This window comes from Opisthocomus hoazin, chromosome 6, assembly GCF_030867145.1.
Source record: "Opisthocomus hoazin isolate bOpiHoa1 chromosome 6, bOpiHoa1.hap1, whole genome shotgun sequence".
NCBI classification, from domain to species: Eukaryota; Metazoa; Chordata; class Aves; order Opisthocomiformes; family Opisthocomidae; genus Opisthocomus; species Opisthocomus hoazin.
Genome location: NC_134419.1, coordinates 5690723 through 5711053, shown reverse-complemented (window position 1 = coordinate 5711053; position 20331 = coordinate 5690723). Strand labels below are relative to the sequence as shown.

The 20331-nt window shown below is 50.5% G+C and overlaps 1 protein-coding gene across 1 annotated transcript in view; it reads right to left on the bottom strand.

The window, feature by feature from the left end:
* The window catches only part of PLPP3 (phospholipid phosphatase 3), a 48115-nt gene extending 36120 nt beyond the window's left edge, over nucleotides 1-11995 (bottom strand). The window contains exon 1 of the mRNA XM_075424422.1: nucleotides 11831-11995. Within this exon, the coding sequence (XP_075280537.1) occupies nucleotides 11831-11969 (139 nt within the window). The 5' untranslated portion in view covers nucleotides 11970-11995. The remainder of the gene's footprint in view (nucleotides 1-11830) is intronic.
* Nucleotides 11996-20331: the final 8336 nt, after the last annotated feature.

Here is a 20331-nt window from a genome sequence, read left to right as displayed (position 1 = left end):
TGTACTCCTGCTCCGCTCGCCGCCTCCCGGATGCTTCCCCAAGCCCGGGCTGCCCTTGAGAGAAGCCAAGCCTCAGCCTCTGCTGAAAAGCCTCTTTGTTTGGATTCCCTTTCCAAATCAGCGTATCCTGAGATTGAACTCCCTCCCACCCCTCTGCAGGGCTTTTTAATGTTCAGATGCCTTCGGCAGCGGCCAGATTTGCCAACAGGTTTGCGGTCCTGTAATAGTGTTCAAAACCTTGGTGCTGGGGCACGCAGAGTGCTAGGAACTTTCTTCACGTTAAAGGAGAGAGGGGGGGAAAAAACCCAAAGTATTGCAGAATTACTTCAAATGGTTCTTTAATCGTGAATTGCGAACACAGGAGCTAAGTTCTCCTTAATTAAACAACAGCTTTAATCAGCCTTCAGTAGCGTACATTAAGGCACACCAGTGAGCTGGAGAGGCACTGTTTTTACCTCTCTTAAATGGGAATAATTGAAAGGAAACTAGACATGGCATCGGAGAAACCCAGGCACGGGGTCTGGTCCATACACGCATCAGCACGAGAGTTTGACTCCAACTGCTGCCATGAGCTTTCCACGCAACCTCAAGCCCATCACTCATTGCACCCAGCAATTAATTAACACAGAATCACACAGAATCACACAGAATGTTCGGGGTTGGAAGGGACCTCTGTGGGTCATCTAGTCCAACCCCCCTGCCGAAGCAGGGTCACCTACAGCAGGCTGTACAGGACCTTGTCCAGGCGGGTCTTGAATATCTCCAGAGAAGGAGACTCCACAACCTCCCTGGGCAGCCTGTTCCAGTGCTCCGTCACCCTCAGAGGGAAGAAGTTCTTCCTCATGTTCAGACAGAACTTCCTGTGCTTCAGTCTGTGCCCGTTGCCCCTTGTCCTGTTGCTGGGCACTACTGAAAAGAGCGGCCCCATCCTCCTGACACCCACTCTTAAGATACTTATAAACATTTCTAAGGTCCCCTCTCAGCCTTCTCTTCTTCAGGCTGACCAAGCCCAGCTCCCTCAGCCTTTCCTCGTAGGAGAGATGCTCCAGGCCCCTCATCATCCTCGTAGCCCAACGTGTTTCTCTGCACTGCCCACTCGGTCTGCAAACTCAGGGGCACAAGTGTGCTGCACGCAGACAGTCCCTGGCACGCAGCAGGGTCCCCCGTCTCTCTTGGGGTTTGCAAGTACCCCAAAACCCCACAGTCCCACAAAGGGCAGGAGATGCGGTACTCCCATGGCAGGACCTCTGGTCTAGGGCAGACCCACCAACAGCACCAAGAAAATAATTTCAGTTACCACGTAGAGCGAAACAGGGCAGACCTTGCAGCAAGAGGCTGTAACGGGAACGTCGGCACTGCATCTTGCCCCGACACCGCAGGAAAAATCAACCCTCTTCTCTGAAACCGGCCTCGGGCCCAGGACTTAAAGCAGTTTGACTGGGGGAAAGTTGTTTTTCCACTGGCAGTTAGCTTTTTTTAATTGACCTCAGGGTTATATCTTTCTCCATGAAAGCAAAACGCTGAGCATTGAAGCAGGTGGATTTTCAGACAGTGGACCCAATCCTGCGTTCGTAAAGCAACAGTTTCGCAGACAACCTCAGCGAGAGCAAAAGCGAAGTCCCTTGCGTTACATCCACAATCCAGACGCGTCCCAAGCTCCATCCCACTTGTCTGGCCGTTCTAAACACGCTGCATCCCTAGGCTCTGCAGTACCTCTTACAGCTTCAGGCCCTGGAAAACTTCTTTGCACGCAGTGATTTCTCAAAACAGGCTTTCTCTAAAACGCTATTTGACTTTTCCATAGTTTTTGCATTTGACAAAGACTCGTGTCAGCTCAGTCAGAGGAATAAATGCCACAAAACTTCTCCTTTAAGGAAAAAAAAAAAACCCCTACCCCTCACAGCCCAATGCTTTAGAAATGCTTCCACATGCTAATCAGCCTCCTATTCAGCTCCAGACTGAATAGGACTCCAACAATGACAAAGAAATACGCTGAACCTATTCCACATTTCATCCCCTTCACTCAAAATGTTGCTGTTACCTTGGTTTTCCGCCGCTTTGTGGGAGCTGCAGCAGAATGGCAGCTGCATGCTAAAGCTGCAGGGATGGTCAAGAAACAAGGAGTGCTAGACGAAAAAAAAATACCCTTTCTGGACTATGGGAAAAAAATGAAATTATTTGATGAGGTAGTCACTGATGCCGCAAACTTTGTTAAGAATAAGTAAAAACCCCAACAAAAAACCTGAGACCTCTTGTGGTCAGGCAACACAGGGAATTTTCTCTTATCTGAGGAAGTACGAGGGGGCTACATCCCCCTCCAAGCCCTTCCTTTGAGAATTAGCCATTTGTGTTAGGTATTCTCAATTGGCAGATGTCTCGGTGCACCTCTCCCCCCCGCCCCGCCTCGTATCCTTAACCAGAAAAAATTCAGTTCTTATTCTTGGAACAGATGAGCTGGTTCGCAGCGCTACAGGTGATGCAAGGTCGTTTCCCTTTTCTGCGGAACACAGGAGCATGGGAACGGAGCCGCCCGGGGAAGCTTTCACAGGAATCGAGGTGGGAAGCTCCGGGACAGATGCACACCTGTCCTAGGCACATGCTTTGGCCCGTGCCACAGGAGCCGCAGACTTCTCCTCCACGGCTCCACGTCACTGATGATCCGATTTCTAAAGATACCTTGGGAGGCTGGCGATGGCCTGGCAGGACTGGCAGAAGCACTGAAGTTGGCAGCTTTGCTGAAATTGTTAGGAATCAAAGGTACTGGGCTTGTTCAGCCTGAAGAAGAGAAGGCTGAGAGGGGACCTTAGAAATGCCTATAAATATCTGCAGGGTGGGTGTCAGGAGGATGGGGCCAGACTCTTTTCAGTGGTGCCCAGCGACAGGACAAGGGGCAATGGGCACAAACGGAAGCAGAGGAAGTTCTGTCTGAACATGAGGAAGAACTTCTTCCCTCTGAGGGTGACGGAGCACTGGAACAGGCTGCCCAGGGAGGTTGTGGAGTCTCCTTCTCTGGAGATATTCAAGACCCGCCTGGACAAGGTCCTGTGCAGCCTGCTGTAGGTGACCCTGCTTCGGCAGGGGGGTTTTGGACTAGATGACCCACAGAGGTCCCTTCCAACCCCTGCCATGCTGGGATTCTGTACATCGGTAGCTCTGAAAACCCCAGTGGGCACTTGGGTGTATCCGTTCTGGAAATATTGCCTTCAAAGTGTGCCCTCACCCTGCTCCAGCTCCCTGCTCACGCGCAGAAGTGGTGCTCCTTCATGCTCCCGGTCTCCTTAGAGATTCCCAGAGGCACAAACCTCCCCTGCGACGTGCCTGGGCAGGACCAAGGGCAGCAGGGCTCCAACCCTGGCACGGGACTCCCCTGGGGCTTCGGCTAGGCTGCAGCCCAGGAATCAGAGGGACAAGCAGCTCCCCAAAAAGCAAGTGCCATCTGATCAGTGATCAGAGAGCAGCTCCAGAAACTGATTCACAGCTATCGGCTTCAAAGGAGTTCTGCCGCCTGCCATCAGCTTACCGTCCACCCAAAATTACCCCGCGAGCATCACTCCGAACATAAACGCACTCAGCGTTCACTGACCAGACCTGCTTATCAGCATTTTGCCAAGCTATTTTCGACTCTCCCTTTGGAAACTAACACTTTAAAGAGTGGTGGGCTTTAGAGAAAAGCCTTGGAAGCCCTCAAAATGCTTGGCGTGCAGGACCAGTTGCCACGGCCGCTACGCTGCTACAAAGACCAGAGCAAAAACCTCGCTGTCAAGGTCGGTGGGATTCACAACCAGGGCTGGGATGGCTGCTTGCTCCGGCCAGCCTAGAGCTGAGCCTTGCAGCCAGGCTTAAACGAAGGCCCATCACACCACGCCAGAACCGAGGTCATAAATAACTTGCCAAGCGTCGAGAAGACAGAAAGCCCAGACCCCATTTGGCACGTTGGCTTTCAGATTCTGCGGCTGGATGCTTTGAGGCACACGATGATGTCTCAGCTTTGCACAAGCACTTGCTGAATGAATGGCCATGCAATTAATATCTCCACGCAGTGCCTGTCTCCAGCACACGCTTGATCAGACACTGGGGCGCTGCTGTAAAATCTTTCAAAAATGGCCGTCGTTCTCACTAATTTACAGTAAAACCAGGTGAAAGCTAATTACAGGATGCCATGCAGCTTGTCACTTCCTTCGCGCACAGCAGGCTGCAACCCTGACGCTGCTGGGAGAAGGGAGCTCTCAGAGGGAGCATCATTTGTTTCAAATGGGATGGCTGCCCAAAACCACTAACCAGCAACTTTCACTTCTTCTGTTTAAACCCGTGGAAGGAAGAACCACGCTGTTCTCGCCTCCTCCAACCAGCAAAGCTGAAGCGGCTCCAAGAGGTCCAGCCTGCTGTCTGCAAACTCCCCTGGCAGCGAAGGACATCTCCATGCCACAGCTACCTTCGGTGTTCAGGGCAAGGTCTGGATTAGCCCACCAACACCAATCCAGCCCCAATTTGCTGCATCTCTCAGGCACCATAGGCTAAGCCCTTCACTATGTTTTATCAGAAAGGCTGCAGGCATCGCCCAAGCTTCTCTATGCTATGGTCAACACAGCTTTCATGTCATTTTGGGCTAGGGGTGAAGAATTATGGAAAAGTACCAGAGGGTTATGAACATTCTCCACTGATTCAGTGTCATCAGCACTGTCAGACCAACTGCAGCTTCATTTGGACTTTGGCTGGCATCCCCAGCCTAGCCCTGTAGCTCCCAACTGAGAGCACCACATGCTCAGATAAGACAAGCTCATATAAGGGTGCGAGCTACAGGCAACGCTGGAATGAGAACATACAGCATAAAGAGCACAGGCATTTTCAAAGCATCAGAAGCTCTGGAGTTATATTACATGTTCTGCTTATAACATCTACTTGATGCAGAGAGTCAGCTTTCAACCCTCTGTCTTCAAAACATCCAACGCATGTGAAAAACAAGCCCACTTCCATGACCAACTTGACAGGATGGAGTTTACAGGAATTTCTGACACTGAGGAACCCGCCACAACAAACCTAATTTTCAGACTCATTAATACATGGTCTTGGTAACAAACTTCTGCTTAAGGCCAGTTTTCCAATGGTTTGCATTAAAAGCTGTATGAACACACTTCAGGTTCCTCTTTATCGGTGACATGTGCCTCCTCAGGTCTAACTTGAGGAGCAACTGCTGCTGATCATGATCCCACCGTCACAACTATGCCATCGCGTGCAGCCGAAAGGCAAGAAGGGCTTCTTGACCATCACTTCCCAACAGCTGCTCCAACACAACCCTGTACACAGACACCCGATCAGCGCTAAGGAGCTTTTCGCCTGCTAAAATTGCGGGGCAGGTAGTGCTTCTCCAAGGTAGATGTCACGGGAGAAAGCAAATGGAGGACAGATGGAATGGCTTTGAAAGGGATACAAATGCCTTTCTGAGAAACAGGCCACGCTGATCCATGAGGAGGTGTGACAGACGGGGCAGCCTCTTCCCAGCTTGTGGCGAGACCTTCCCAGCTGAGGTATCTGCAAAGCCAGACCGAAGGCTGGGTGCAGGCAGGACCCCCATGCAGGCAGGACCATGTTAGCAAGGGCGAAAGCACAGCAGGGCTCCCACAGCTCTGCCACACCAGCCAGTAAGAAAAAAATAACAATCGTCAAGCATATTCAGAAAAACTGACTTCAGACATTGTAGTTACAGAATAAATGCTGGATTACTTTGATTCACCTCTTTTTATGGGGCTTTATCATTCACTCAATTCTCATTTTCAAGCCTTTTTTTTTGAAATATGAAACCCGACCTATCAAAAAAATCCAACACAACTGCAGAAGCCAGGGCCCTAGGACAGAACAAAAAGAAATTGAAAAAAAATATGACAGCACTTGTACTAAAACCCCAGCCAGCATCCTGCTGCGCAGGAGGGAAAGCCGCATCCGGGGAGGGGGTTTCCCTGCTGCCCCCGGGGACGCACGGGGCCGGGGGAAGCTGCTGTTCTCAGCGCCGGCTGCGTTGACGCTGGAAGAGGAGGGCTTGAAGGCTGCTGCCTTTCCCCATGCTGCCTACAACAGGCATGCCCTTGTTTGAGGCGCAGGCAGACTGGGCGACCACAACGGTCCCTTCTGGATTACCAGGGATGAAGCGGGAGCATTGTATGAAGGAAACGGAGAGGATGGAGTCTGCTCCGCCAGAGCAAGCTACAAGCGGAGCTGGGGCTTTTTTCCTCCCTCTTTTAAGTCGTTTCAGAGAGAGACAGCAGGATGCAAACACCCTTCCTATCTCAGATGCAGGCACTAAAGAGGAGCCCTGGTTTGCAAGACCGTGCCCGTGCAGCGCGGGTTCCCCAGCTGTGGTATGCAAACCATCTTTGGGCGGTATACGGAGGCACATGCATCTGGAGGATATACTGTCAGCCTGTAGCTAGACAAAGAAAGTCAGACCAAAACAGCCTCAGAAAGGCATGCATATTAAATTGAGATTTAAAGGGTATAAAAATACTCTGTTTGATCTGGGAGTGATGTTTGTATTATTTTCTGTGCTCACCACAAACAGACATTAAAACAAAAAAAAAATGTCATCTACTGTAATTGTGATCCCATCTCCTGCCTGTCTCAGCAGCAGCAGGTACATAAGATTCAGAGCACTTCTGGCCATGAAGGAGCTGCACGTAATTCTGCTTTCCTAGAGACACATCTTCAGGCTGGCCAAATTCCACCGACTCAGGAAAGCCAGCAGATTTATACCTCCAAGGACTCGGTCTGCAATAGGTACAGCACTTCCTTCTTCTGCAATTAACATCCCTACTACAATTGTCATTAATAACCTGCTCTTGATAGGTTTCTTTTGGTTTTCATAAAGCCAATGCAAAAAAAAACCCCGCGTGTATTTAAGCGCCTCCAAAATATTTCTCTCTCATCTTTTCTTCCAGTCATCTTTGGCTCCTTTGGTCTTTCAAGCGAGGGGCAAAAGTAAGGATAGGTATCATGCTTAGATACTGACTGTTGGTTTAATAAGCAGCTTTTCAAGGCTCAAAAAAGCTCCTTTATTCCCAAGTTACGGTGGGGTACAACCACACGACCCCATGCCAAGATGCCACCTCTGCAAACCCACCACTGCCAAAGCACTTCCAGATCAGCCATCCCAGCGACAGACCCTGCTGCCTCGCAGGTAGCTTGCTGCCGCCAAGAGATCCTACAGGTATTAAAAATAGGCGATACATAAACATTAACGACCAAACCCCATCTAGGGATGCTCAAAACACGCTGACGACTCTCCACCCACGCAGCTTCTTACGTGTGGTATGGACCCAGTTCTCCCCAACACGGAGAAGACATGGCATGGAGAAGACAACGCCAAGGCGCTGGGACTGCCCGGCTGGTTTAGTATAGTCAGATCTCGCTATCCCTTACTAAAAATAAGAAATGGTTCAGTAAGCAGTTTCTTCAGGAGTGGATAGAAAGATGTTACCTACACGACAAGTGAGCCCTGCACAGCAGGGTAGTCTTAAAAGTAAAAAGAAAAACAACCAAACCAACCTCAACCCAAACAAAGCAAAGTTGCATAGCTCATCAAATTCAACTTTACAGCATCCAAATAACTCTAACCTCATCACTCATCTTTGATTCCGCCCACTGCTTACACTTCAGTGACAATCCCAGGCCTGCTTGCGCCGATTTTCATGGCGGAGCGACAGGGCCGCTGGCAGAGCTCAAACCCTTTTTGGTTCCGAAAGCTGGATGGCGACACAATTTTCTAGGCAGAAGAGGAAAGTTAAGAGTAATCTAAACTGTTAGCCTAAATTATAAGATTATATCCCTACTTACATAAACATGTCAAGGTCCTGCTAGTGTAAATATTTACTTTCAAAGTTCATTTTAGCATCAAGCTCGCTACAGAAGAGGAGATGCCAAATTTGTGAGAAAGCTGAAGAGATATTCAGGTCGTAAGAGGTCCTTCCGTCTGTTGTTGTAAAACTTCAGTTGTACAGATTAACCAGGATTGACAAAAGACAGAAAATTAAATTAGAGACAGAAAACAAGAAGGGTGGTAAATTACGCGCAGTTTACATCTCACCAGCCTGAAACATCTGCTCCCATAAACCCAATTTCCACGCGCCTAGGAAGCGGGTATGCCAGACGAAATCCCTCTATTTTATAGCACGAGCAGGACTTCTTGGGAGCTGTTCTACCTGTGCAAGCTGCGCAAATACAAGCTACCGAAGACCCTCGTCTGCCCTCATCGGCCTTGCTGACACCGCCTTCCCCTCTCCCGAGACCCAACGCTTGAGTTGGTGCCCGTCGAGCAGAGCGCAGGTGGCTGCTCAGCGTTTGCGGAACATGGGGAGTCCCCGCTGAAAAAGCAAAGCGGCGGGTCTGAGAAGAGTAAACTTAACCCTAGATGCTCCATCTGTGGGGCCCAGCCTCCAAAACACCCCACCTCAGGGGTCATGGCAGGAGGCTTTTCCCCAGCCGGCCCATGTCTGCTGCAGGAAGGCGGTGGCCGGTTGCCGCAGCTCTGCACAGTGCTGCTTTCCGGCACCAAAACCCCACGGTGCCAAGAAAAGCCACCCCGTGGGACCTGACCCAGCCAAAGTCGCACCAGTCACCCCCCCAGTAACGGCTCCACGCTCGGGACAGGAGGTGCAAGAAACTCGTAGCAAAAAGACTTGGGCTGCGATCGGGCTGAGGACGGTCAGATGAAGGGAGCGTGAGGTCCTCCCATCACACCTCGCATTTTGCTGCTCTCCAGCACAAAGTCACCCACCAGCTTAGCAGGGGCAACTTCAGGCCCTCAGTCACATTTTAAGATGCGTCATGGTGACCAGCGAGATGGCGATGGGGCGGCAGGGGCTCTGCCACGCCACCGGGCTCGCCCACGGCCCTAACAATTTCAGGAAGCATCTTCTAATTCTCTAAACAGAGCCCTCCCAGGAGGAGGAAGCAGATGGAGAAAGTCATTTTCCCCCTTCGGATGACCTGCTTTAATAAATGCACACTCAGTTCTTTTCTACCTCTTTCACCGAGTTAAGCGCCGACATGAAATTTCTGGGAAGTTCCCAGCGTTGGTGATGAAACCTCTTGCTCGTGCAAGAAACCAGAGGTTTGTCAGTGCAAAGTGCACTCGTTAGAGGAGTGGGGCGTTGGGAAACGCTCCGCTCCCCGACGACCCAACCCAAGCTAGAAATGCAGGAGACATGGGGGGTCTGGCTCAGCGGATCTCCATCCAGCCTACTCCACCAGCAACGCACTGCTGCCGATGGCTGGACGACTTTGCTCCCCGTGATCCCCAAGGAACGAAGATACATATCTTCCCCTTATGCACTTATTATCAAGAGCATCATATTACTTAACAGTGAAAGACAGAGTGGATCTTTCTAACGCCTCGCGCCAAATCAAAGCTGAAGGAAGCTCCTGATAGTTCCGCTTTCCTTATTCTGACTTTCTTAGATGTTTATGGTAATTGTCTCCTGGGTAATTTGTTTAAATGTGTGTGTAAACAAAGAAGGGGTTGTACACATCCACAACCTCACAGACAGCTGACGCGTGTCATTTCTGAAAGACATTTCAGCCACAGTTTATTCTTTTCATTTCCCCCCACCACAGAAAACCAATTCGGGTCAGAATTGCGGCAGTACCCGCAACAGCGGCCAAGGCAGCATCACAGACCTCTGCAAATCAAATGACCGCTTTTAATATTTCCTACAGTGGTCCTCAAACGAGAAAACGCCTTCTGTTTCCCTGCCGCTCCGAACGTCTTTGGGCAGCCACTCAAGAGGCATAACTCAGTTTAACTGCACTGGGAGGCCACTGGCCGCATGCCTACATGCGCCAGCAGAAGACCTCTACTGGGTACATCCACGTTGAAACAAGTCACTTCACCCAATTCTCCTTCTCATTATCTTACACAGGGCTCTGTTTTTTTACTGAACGTGTAAATACTCATCAACTTGCATCTGTCCAACTTTCCCTTAAAGCCTTCAGCTAGAGCTGTACCTTTTTTTCCACCTTCAAAGTGGGGTTTTTTTTGACAAGCTCAGGAAGGAAGAAAATTGGGAATCAAGTGCTTGGAAACTATAAGCTTAGTCTTCCCTAGCAAAAGGCAGACAGAAGAGCAAGCCAGCACACCTGTGAGTGGGGCAGCTGGCATTCAGAGCAGCTCCTGCCCCGTCATCCACCGGCAGGTCCGATACTTGGTCTGGGTGTATCTGAACAGCCCATCCCCAAACACACATCACGGGCTACCCATCACGCAATCACCTCCCCTACCACCTCCCACTCGTGCTCTTCACCTGCCGGTGACCAGCCAGACCTAAAGTTTCCTTCAGCTGTTGAATTCATGCTCTTACCTCTAAATGCTCCTCACACTTTAAAAAAGAAAAAAAAAAATCACAAAAAAACCCAAAGAACAGCACTCCATCTCAGTGTTTACTTTCTGATTTCCACCTGTAGCAACGTGAAACAAAGCAACACTCTGAGTTTCTGCCGTATCACATTATTCCCCGCTAACAAAGCCTTCCAGTGATGCTCGATAAGTTCTGTTTACCCAAACTATCACAAGTAGAATAACACATGTCCACCAACTGCTTTTGCAGTTGGGACCCTTAGTCTAGAGGCGGGGAAGAAAAACCCTTCAGCCATTCAGACAGCACTCACTGGTGCCAGGAATGCCTGCAGTTAAGAAAACTTGCATAAATAAAAAGTTTTAAAAGTTCTGACTCCTAGGAGCTGTTTCACCAGGAATCCAATCTTCTGTTTAAATAAGTGAGGTAAGTCAAGCTAGCTATGTTTCTGCTTCTATTAGTTTCATATATGGGCTCTCAAGTATTTTTATTTTTTCCAGATACAAGAAGATGAAGCTTTCTGCACCGGCCTCTGTTCTTGTGGGAATACAAAGAGAAAACCATGCCTCTCTTCTTAACGTATTAGTGCCTCGTAATACACACCAGATGACCAATAAACTGCATAAAAATTAAATCAAACTGACAGTCTTTAAAAAAAAACCCCACGGCCTCTAAGCAGAAAGAATTGTTTTGAAGACCGTGGTGCCTGGAGTACTCAACTCACGTGCTGCCGCGTTATTAATCTCTTTGTTGGGAGCCCGTTGATTCCCCCTGCCCGTGCCTGGCAATTAAATATTCAGCATCGCGGCCGTCACTGAACGGCCGATGTTCCGGCATGCAGAACCCTCCCGAGACGGGCTGCTGACAGGTCTCCTCCACTTCCAAGAGCCGAGCAGGCCAGCGAGCCCAGACCTCTGCCAGGGGCTGCCAGACGCCGCAGAGCCCTTCAAAGCCTTCTTTGTCAATAGAGTTTTAGCGAGACGCCTGCCCCTGGGTGCGAGGGGGGGAGAGGGAAGGGGGGAGAAGGACCGCTGGCACAGCCGGCACCGAGCAACCCGCAGGAACCAGAGCGGCAAGGGCTTCTTTTTGGTGTTTCTCCCCCACGACGGGGAAAACCCCGGAGCACAGCCCGGCTGCGCGGTCCGCGGAGCGCTGCCTCCGCCCGGAGCCGGCCCCGGGCCCCGCCGGGCTGCGGGCCCCGACCCGCGGGGCACCTCCGGGGGCCGCTCCGCGACACCGCCCGGTCGCGACATGGCGGTGGGGGGAAGCGAGCAAGCAAGCCATAAAACAAACAGTAATCGGTAAACGAAGGGGGGGGGGGGGGGGGGCGGCAGTGACCCCGGCGGGACGCGCTGCCCGGCCGCCGAGCCCCGCTCCGCTTTTGTTGGGGAAGCGGCGCGGCCGAGCTCCTCCCGCCCTCCCTCCGTCCCTCCCGAGCCCGGCGAAACTTTCCCGGGGCGGGGGGGAGCGGGGGCCCCGCGGCTGCTCACCCATGACGAGGCAGAGGCAGTCGAGGCAGATGAGCAGGGCTTTCTTGCTGCTGCTCTTGGCCGGGTTGTTGTTCAGCGCCGGGCTGCCCCCGTTCTTGCTCTCCGGCGGGATCGCCTTATCGTACTTGTAGCTCTGCATTATCGGGGGGGGGGGGGGGGGGGGGGGGGGGGGGAGGCGAGCGCCCGGGCCGGGCCGAGCCGAGCCGAGCCGGGCCGGGCTGGCAGGCGGTGCGCCGGGGAGCCGCTGCCGGAGCCGCTCCCGGCCTCTCCGGTGGGGCTCGGGAGGCGAAAAGCAGGCGGGTCTTCCACAGACACACACACACACACAGAGGAGAGGAGAAAAAAAAAAAAAAAAAAAAGCCAAAACAAGCACGAAACCACCAGCAAAGGGAAGGGGGGAGGAACGAGGGAGAAGTTTGCGGGTGTCCCAAGGCGGTGGAAAAGTCCTGGAGGAAAAGCTGGGGGGAGGGATAAAAAAGAAAAAACAATAATAAAAAAAATAGCTATAATCTCAAAATCTCGGTGAGGGAAGGGGGAAGGTGCGGAGCGAGGAGCCGGGCGGTGCTGGCTGCCGGGGGCAGGTGGGCTCCGCGCTGCTCCGCGCTGGGGGCTCCGGCCGTGCCCGCCCCGGCCGCTCTGGGAGCCGCCGGCCGCTCGCTGCACTTTTATTTCGCGAGGTCCTTTCCACCCCTCAGGAAAAAAAAAAAAAAAACAGAAAGAGAGAGAGAGAAAAAAATCAGTCACTTCGCCTCGGATGGGATATCCAAGTAAGCACAGCCCCTTTCCTGCATCTGACATTTTACATAGATAATTAACTCCACATTTTTTTCCTGAGGGAAGTTTAAAAAAAAAAAAAAAAGAGTCAGGAACTAAAGTTTTTTTTTTTCGCAGAGCAGAAGGAGGGAGCCTCTAGCGTTCGCAAACCAGAGAGGAGTGCAACGGGAGGGGGGGGGGGGGGGAAGGAAAACAACCGGCCGAGCCAAGGCTGGAGGGCTCTGAAAGGTGCTAACGGGGCGAAGGGGAGAAAGCTAGTAACAAATAACTTGGCGAAGGGGAGAAAACTAGTAACAAATAACTTCAAACAGCTTTCTCCCTGTTTTTCTTCCTGCCCTCCAGCTCTGCTCCCTGCGCTGAGGCAGACCCTTCGCGAGGGGACGCGGGGTGTGTGGCACCCGCAGACCCCCAGGGTCATCAGGGCTGAGGGGTGGCTTTGGCCATGCCACCTGCCCGCCCGGTACCACCCCCAGCTTCGTCCTCCTGCACGAGCAACGCCGGCTGCATGAAATCAGTGTAACAAGGGCCTTTGGAGTTGGGCTGAGGGATTGTGTTGGCGAATCGCCCCTTTGGTCTAATTAAAAATCACCAAGGAATTAAACGAAAGGTTTCCCAGGAGGCCGGAGTGGTGGGACGGTGATGCTCACAGCTCCGAGCAGGGTGGCTGGGGGTGCAGGCAGTGGGAACGAGCGTGTGCTACCCAAGGAAACTGCTCAGGACAGTGTCTAACCACTTTTCTTCTTTTTTTTTTTGGTCTTGTATCTGACCTCAGCCTTCCTTCTGCGTGCGGGCAAACCACCGCCGGGCCAAATCCTGAGCCGAGGCACAAATCCTGCCGCGTCCCTGGCGTTTCCCTGCCTGCAGAGGCAGGCGGGCAGGCAGGGAGGGCAGGTCGGACCCCCCACCAAGGGCACGCTTCGCTGCTACTTCTCGCGGAGCTGCGGACTGTAACCCGGGCGCTAGAGATTGCGTCTTGGCAAGGGCAGGTTTTCCAGGAATCTGTTTAGACACATACCCGGGCATACAGGGGCCAGCCTGGGAGGAAGAAAGCAAAGTGACTGTTTTCATATTTTACTTTCATATGTGCGGTCTAAAAAGGGGAAAACAGACCTTGGACTTTCCTCCAATTCTTTCACTGCGCCCCAGTGACCTGCACTCAGGTGCCATCTCCCACCTTGTTTTTGAGGAGACGGCTCTCTTTTGCCTGGTACGACTGCATATCACTGTGCACAAAAACATTAATTTTGACCCAAAATGGTGCCCTATGGCGACAGTCACCCACCCGCGGGCCAAGCTACCTTTGGAGGACACTTCTCAAGGTCTCTCTCTCTTTCCCCTGACCATGGCAGAGGTGCGGGTGCCTAATTTAAGCTTCTCGGATGCCTGAAGCGAGCGGAAAGAATCTTCACGTGGGAATTCTCCCCCAGCCGAGGGGGCCAGCCCCGCGCCAGCTGCGGGCACGCTGCCCAGCCCAGCTCGCCGCCTCCGCTGCGGGGCCGAGCATCCACCCTTCCCTGCACCCTGCAGAGCCCAGCCTTTGCCAGAGGAGCCCATGGCTTTCAGCAGCTGGCCTCAGCCTCCCCGCACCCCCAAACCTGCTGACTGAAAATGATCCCCACTGAAATTCCCTGGGCTGAATTCAGTGCTGCGTTTAAAGCGAGAGAAAGAAAAGAAAAAAAGACTTGTCATTGGAACGGCAAACAAAAAAAAAAGAGCCTTTCTGGTACTCAGAGAGAAGTTGAAATTATAGTTTTATATTTGCATTTACAAGACCCCTCAGGCTACTCATGTTTGCATTTTTGAAATAAGAAGATTATACTGTTAATTGGTGCAAGCCAGGGCACACAAAGAAGTCTGAATCTTGGACAATTTCTTCAGCGAGCAGCCTCGACAATTGCTCAGTTCACACTCGACAATGGGGAAGTCAGCAGCGCCGAAAAGCAGCTTCTGTGCCTTTGTCAATAATATGCAAGAGATTCATTGGTAATAATTAATCATTTATTCATAAATGCAATTATTGAATACACCATGCAACAGCTATCCATTTAGGGCTCAGCTTGTCCTGGCAGTCAGATTCTAAATTCCCTCTAGGGACATTTTTTTCCTCAATATAAATTAACTGAACCAATTGCATTTCTGTTATCCATGAATTTTGTCCCACATTTTTGGAGACCAGCGGATCTCACAACATTTCCGCCACTTTCCTGTCTAAGCTGGACCAGACCCCTGGTGAACAAGGGGTGCAGCACTGACAGAACCTATGGAAAGATAGAATATTTCCAGTAACACTTGTTCTTGCCCAGATTTAAACGTTAACCGAGATATTTCAGAACCCAACAATATTAAAGCAGGAATTGTGCTTTATTCATTCCACCTTGTCATTTTTTTAAGATAATAAGCTCTTTAAGACTACTCTTGGAAGGGGAAAAGGGGCAGGAACTGGATGCTGCCCCTTGCACCTTTGTGTCTGTGGGACACGACTACATGGAAACCTGCTCATTACATGGCAATAATTTACAACTGAGAGAAGCTCTTCCTCATTCAGCATGACCAGTCATCACGATCCAGGCCAAAGGGCATCACTTCAGTCAAAAAAAACCAAAAAGAAAAGTAAAATAGTTCCTGTTTTTACTTTATCATCCTTAAAAGAGCGTGTTCAAGGAGGACAGTAAGGCCTGGTTTGGGGAAAGAGGAGTCTTCCGAGAGCTCGTGTTTCTACCTGGAGCCCAGGGTGGGTTTGGGGGGAGAGAAAAGGGAAGGGAGGCAGCTCTGGTTCTGCTCTGAGGCTCATGGAAGTAGTTTATTCCACACGTTATTTAATGAAAAATAACTATTTGCTGGAGCGGGGAGTGGGTCTGTAGCCTGACCTTACTCTCCCGCTTACCCCATCCAACTCCCCTTGGCTTGGCACAACATTAATTAGCCCCTAAGGTGTGTTTCATTAGTGCAGCGTTACCACTGGGGTGCAGCCTTCATCAGCACGGACCCTCTCCTGCTCTTCCTGACGTCCTCCGAACGAGAGCGACGTGTCAGAGCGGTTTGATGTCTGAAGTGTGTGTGGTTGCACACTCATTTTGATGCGCAGCCCAGCATCAAGCCACCATCGCCTCCTCAGACCTGCAGCGGGGTTTTGTCTAGGAACCCACTTTGCTTTTGCATCCTGGAGAGCATTTGGCAGCAGCTCTTCTGGAGAGGGGACATGGAGTGGGGAAGGACCAGGCCCTGCCTATTGTATTTCTTGGAGCTGTTAATGACCATGGCTAGAGCAATCCTAAAATAAGAAAGTGAGCTGTGTTCAGCCCGCTGATTGTTATCCGCACGTTATCCGAGATTGTTCCCCACCGGACGGGGAAATGGAAGCAAAGTTACGTGCTGCGCATCAGGTGGCCTGGACTGGAGTCATGAGGCCAGAACACCAGTAAACTTCTGGAAAGTCCAAAGCTGAACCACCACTACCCTGTTCAACACTATTTTTGGCACCGTCAGCTGCTGCTGGAGAAAACACGACGAGAGGGGCTGCGAGTGGCGGGGAGGGAGCTGGGGGCATTGCCAAGCCCACCCCGAGGCGGGAGGAGGTGAAGGGCAGGAGAGCTGCCATGTCCCCTGCCTGCTTTCGCGCTGGCCACCTTCACCGGCACCGGGTTGTCCAGCCTGCACAATCATCGCTGCCCTGTTAAATGTTTGCTCAGGCTGGACTTAGACCCTGCCATTGCAGAGAGGCAAATAAAAGTGAAATCCAAAGGGGCCCCAATTCTGCCCTCTCCAATGCCACCGGGAAGAATCAAGCCTCATAAATCTTCAGGTCATTTTAAAAAATGAGCTGGTAAATGTCATCTTGATACAGCGCTTGCTGCTGTTCAGGGAATTGGGTATCCAGATTGATGCAGGCCAGGAGGGTCATCCCTCAAGCACATGCCTCGGTGACCCACGGCGTAGGAAGCTCTGTGGTCACGGCCCCGTTCCTGGCATCCCAAATCACTCGGGGTCAGATGCGTTCGATTTGCCAACAACCTTCAAGTCCAGTCTGTTTTGAAACCAGCATCTGTATTACTGCCAAGTTTCACAATCCTGGTGTTTTTCCTTCATTTAATTTAGTTCCCCTAAATCTGAGTGGCTCCTGACACGATTAGAGGATTCCACTTCGCATTATTACAAAGAGAGAGGAAAAATAAAGATAAATTTCAAAAGACATGATTATGACAAAAAGCTTAAAATGTGACCTCCAAATCTCTTCTGAAAGATCAAAACACGCAAGCTGTAGAAAAGGACGCCTTTTGATTTAATCTGAAGATTTTCTTAAGGCCAAATCCCACGATTCGAAGGAGCCTGATTTATGTTTTGGGGGCCCTGGGGACTGGTAACACCTTGTGTTTGGTGCTGGTTGTGCTTCTGTCTGCGGGCTGCCAGCCCTGTCCTCAAAAAAGAGAATAACAGCACCATCTACTGCCCTTCCTCAGCATTCGCTTAGGAAAACCAAACCCTTCAGCTCCACCAAAGCAGGTCATGGCTATGGTTGCCCACTGCCTGGTGGTACAGCCCAGTAGTGATGGAGAAACTGGAGCAAACTTGGACTGCAAAAATCAAAAGCAGTGTCTTAATTACAAAAAGACGCACGTAAATTATTAGAAATTCCAGCCCTGAGTAATACACCTTCTCCCCAAAAGCATTAAAAAGCATTTCAATAGACCAGTATTTTCATACAGATCCCTCAAATCCTTTCATGTGTTTATTAGCAGAGCCTTAAAGGGCTGTCTGTATAATTCACAATTTCTACCGGGCAGGCATTTTCACCGTCGACAACAGTTAATGAGAGAGGTGGCACATCGCCGCTCGTTTCGAATCCGGTGAAATCCGGGTCTGTGCTCTGCGCTGGCGAGCTCTCAGAAGTTTGTTTGAAAGTCAAGAATGCGCCATGGTTTAATGACGGTCCTAGGTCAGGATCTAAATGAAAGCTCCGTTATAAACAGCAGTCTCAGAGGAAAGGTCCACACTCGAGTTTCGAGCCCCACATTGATTACCGGCTAACTCGGGGTAGTTAACACATTTGTAATGTCTGGCCTGTACACTTCCCAGATGTTTGTTGCAGGATACAAACATTTGTGGTTTATAATGTAAACAGGTACACCCACATTTTTTCAGTCTGGATTTCTGGTCGCAAACTATCTCAATAACCTGACTGAAAATGCTCAGCATCCAAATAAAAAGTGGAAAAAAAAAAAATCTTTTTCTGCGTCTAGACCAAACCTTTTTATGGGCCACCCAATAGCTTTTGGCATCGCCTTCAGCATTTAAAGCCCCTGACGATGAACACGGGTGCTGACGGGGCAGATGCCACCGGCACCGTGGGGCAGCTGGCAAGGCGGTGCTGAGCCAAGGAGCCACCCTGAAGCAGGCGTGCATGGGCTCGCGCCTTCTGAATACGAGCCAAGACGCTGCTCTGGTGGGTTGATACTGGAGGGGTCTGGGTGCATAACCAGGGAAGCAGTGAGAGCCTTCTGAAAGACATCCTAAGCAAAATATATATGGAGAAACAGTGGGGTTTGTCGAGAGATGAAGCAGCGCAAGGGAAAGTGAAGCACGTGGCCCGATGTGTGGGGGTCCCTGTATCAATCCTGTCTCGCACAGCCATACGACATGAAAATGGAGACGCGCCCAGGAAGCGCTCCAACGTCGCTCTCGCTGCCGCCTCCCGTGAGACGCGAGGGTCAGGCCGTGTGTTTGTATACAATGCGCAAGTCCCTGGGCTTATCTGCTCTCGAGTCTCTATCTTTATAATTCATTGTCAGTGATCCTCAAGTATTTACGTTTGTTTGCTGGAGCCAAGCAGGACCCTCCCCAAATATTTGCTTCGGCACACAAAGTGGGTTTGCTGTAACCCCGGACATCTGTGCCTGGATCGCTCCGTGCCGTGCGATGTCCAGGGAGGTGTAAAGGGGCTGCGCAGCCTGGTTCTGCCATGGAGGAGCTTCCCTCCACCTGCACTGACACTGCGAAGGAAATCCTTGCAGCAAAAAGGGGAGAAAAGATGTTTTTCAGGGATAATGCTGCAATGCTGTGGGTTGAGCAAGGCTGCACAGTGGGTTGGCAAAATTTAGTGGGCGATGCTGCAGCAGCCCCTGGAGCAGCCCAGGAGCAGGACGGGGCGCAGGACCTCAATGTCCCCGTGGGCTGTGAGTGCCGCACTGAGCCTTCAAGGGCCACAGCATACACACAAAAATCTGACCAACAGCCTGAAAGCCCGCTCTTTGCTCCTGTTTATCTTATCTAGCACTCCACTGAAGTGTAGATTTACATAATACATACCTACTACATTAATGTTCCTATTCATCGAGAGAATCTCGACACGGTTTTCTTTGAAAGCCCTGCCAAAACTGATCAAGCTCCTTACAATAGAAGATGGTTTTATAGGTCCGCAAAGGGTTTTCTCCCCCGTCTGTCTTCTGAATACTTTCAGCTAGGCTGTTTGATACCGTGATAAAAGCCAGGCCCCAAAATCCAGGAGTGGTGGGATCCGCAGTTTGGGCTAACAGCGCATTGCAAAACTACAGCGCTCAAATTAACAACTCAGTATGAACCATTTCGATCACACCCTCTGTCTAGCTACAATATTTTCCTGAATTGTCTTGCAAGATCAGCTTTCAATAGCCAGAAGGGGTCAAGCCAGGCCCACTCCCATTTGTCACACACATTTTCAGCTGTATGCCTGGGTTTTTTTCCCTTGAAGTGCACAACCCTCCCTTCCCACTTCACTTTTCTGTGCCAGTTCAATTTTGCTTGGGACACTGGATTTCAAAAGGCTAAAGAACTGCCTATAAAGAGGAAAAGCTGCTAAAAGAAACAATGTTCAAGTTATGATATTGACCTTAATACAGCTCAAATGACTTTACAAATGCATGCAAGCTGCCTGCAGACCACAGCATCAAACCGCTGGAAGGATGCTATTCTGTTTTCTCTATAAAGCCATGCAGATTCACTACAATATATGTCTCGCCTATCTTTTGCTTTATTTCGAAAGGGCTGAAGAAATATTTGCTTTTGTATGAATGTCTGGGCATAAATTCTTCTTCTAGCTAAAGGCAGACAGATTAAAATGAGAAGCAAATTATCCATTTTATTTTAAATTGTGATAATGATCAAATCTGGGAACAAACTGTTGGGTTAGTGGTTGATCTTTCCGCCTTCATATCGTGCCTTTATAGAGGACATGCTGTAGCTGAACACAAAGTATTGGGCTCAGTACGGGAGAGGATGAAGTTAGGTGACTTGAGCTATCCAGAGACGCAGACTGTGGCATTAATGGTCTCTTCTGATCTTCAAAATCTGCAAATTTGCTCTGAACCGGGGGCTTATGAAATAACAAAGAGTAAATCCCTTTAAAATTGCCAGTAAATGTCAGGAAATATACTTTAAACACACAGAAACACAGATTCGCTGACGGTTGTTGCACAATAGATCACAGATAGCTTGTGCGCGCCATCACGGGCCCCTTTATCTCCTTTATCCAGTACTGCCAACCCCAAACAGCAAATATCAAAATCCTTCTATTTCAAAACCCTGAAACTGTTTTGAAATACTGAGATTCAAAAATGAAAGAAAAAGACAACCCGCCTCCAAAGTGATGCATTTTGACTCCTCGTTTCGGCTGTCCTCGGCTGCCTGCCTTTCTCCAGCCACGCACCCATGTTTACAGCCCTTCTGCTCCCAGCGAAGCCTCCTAGCACCAGCTG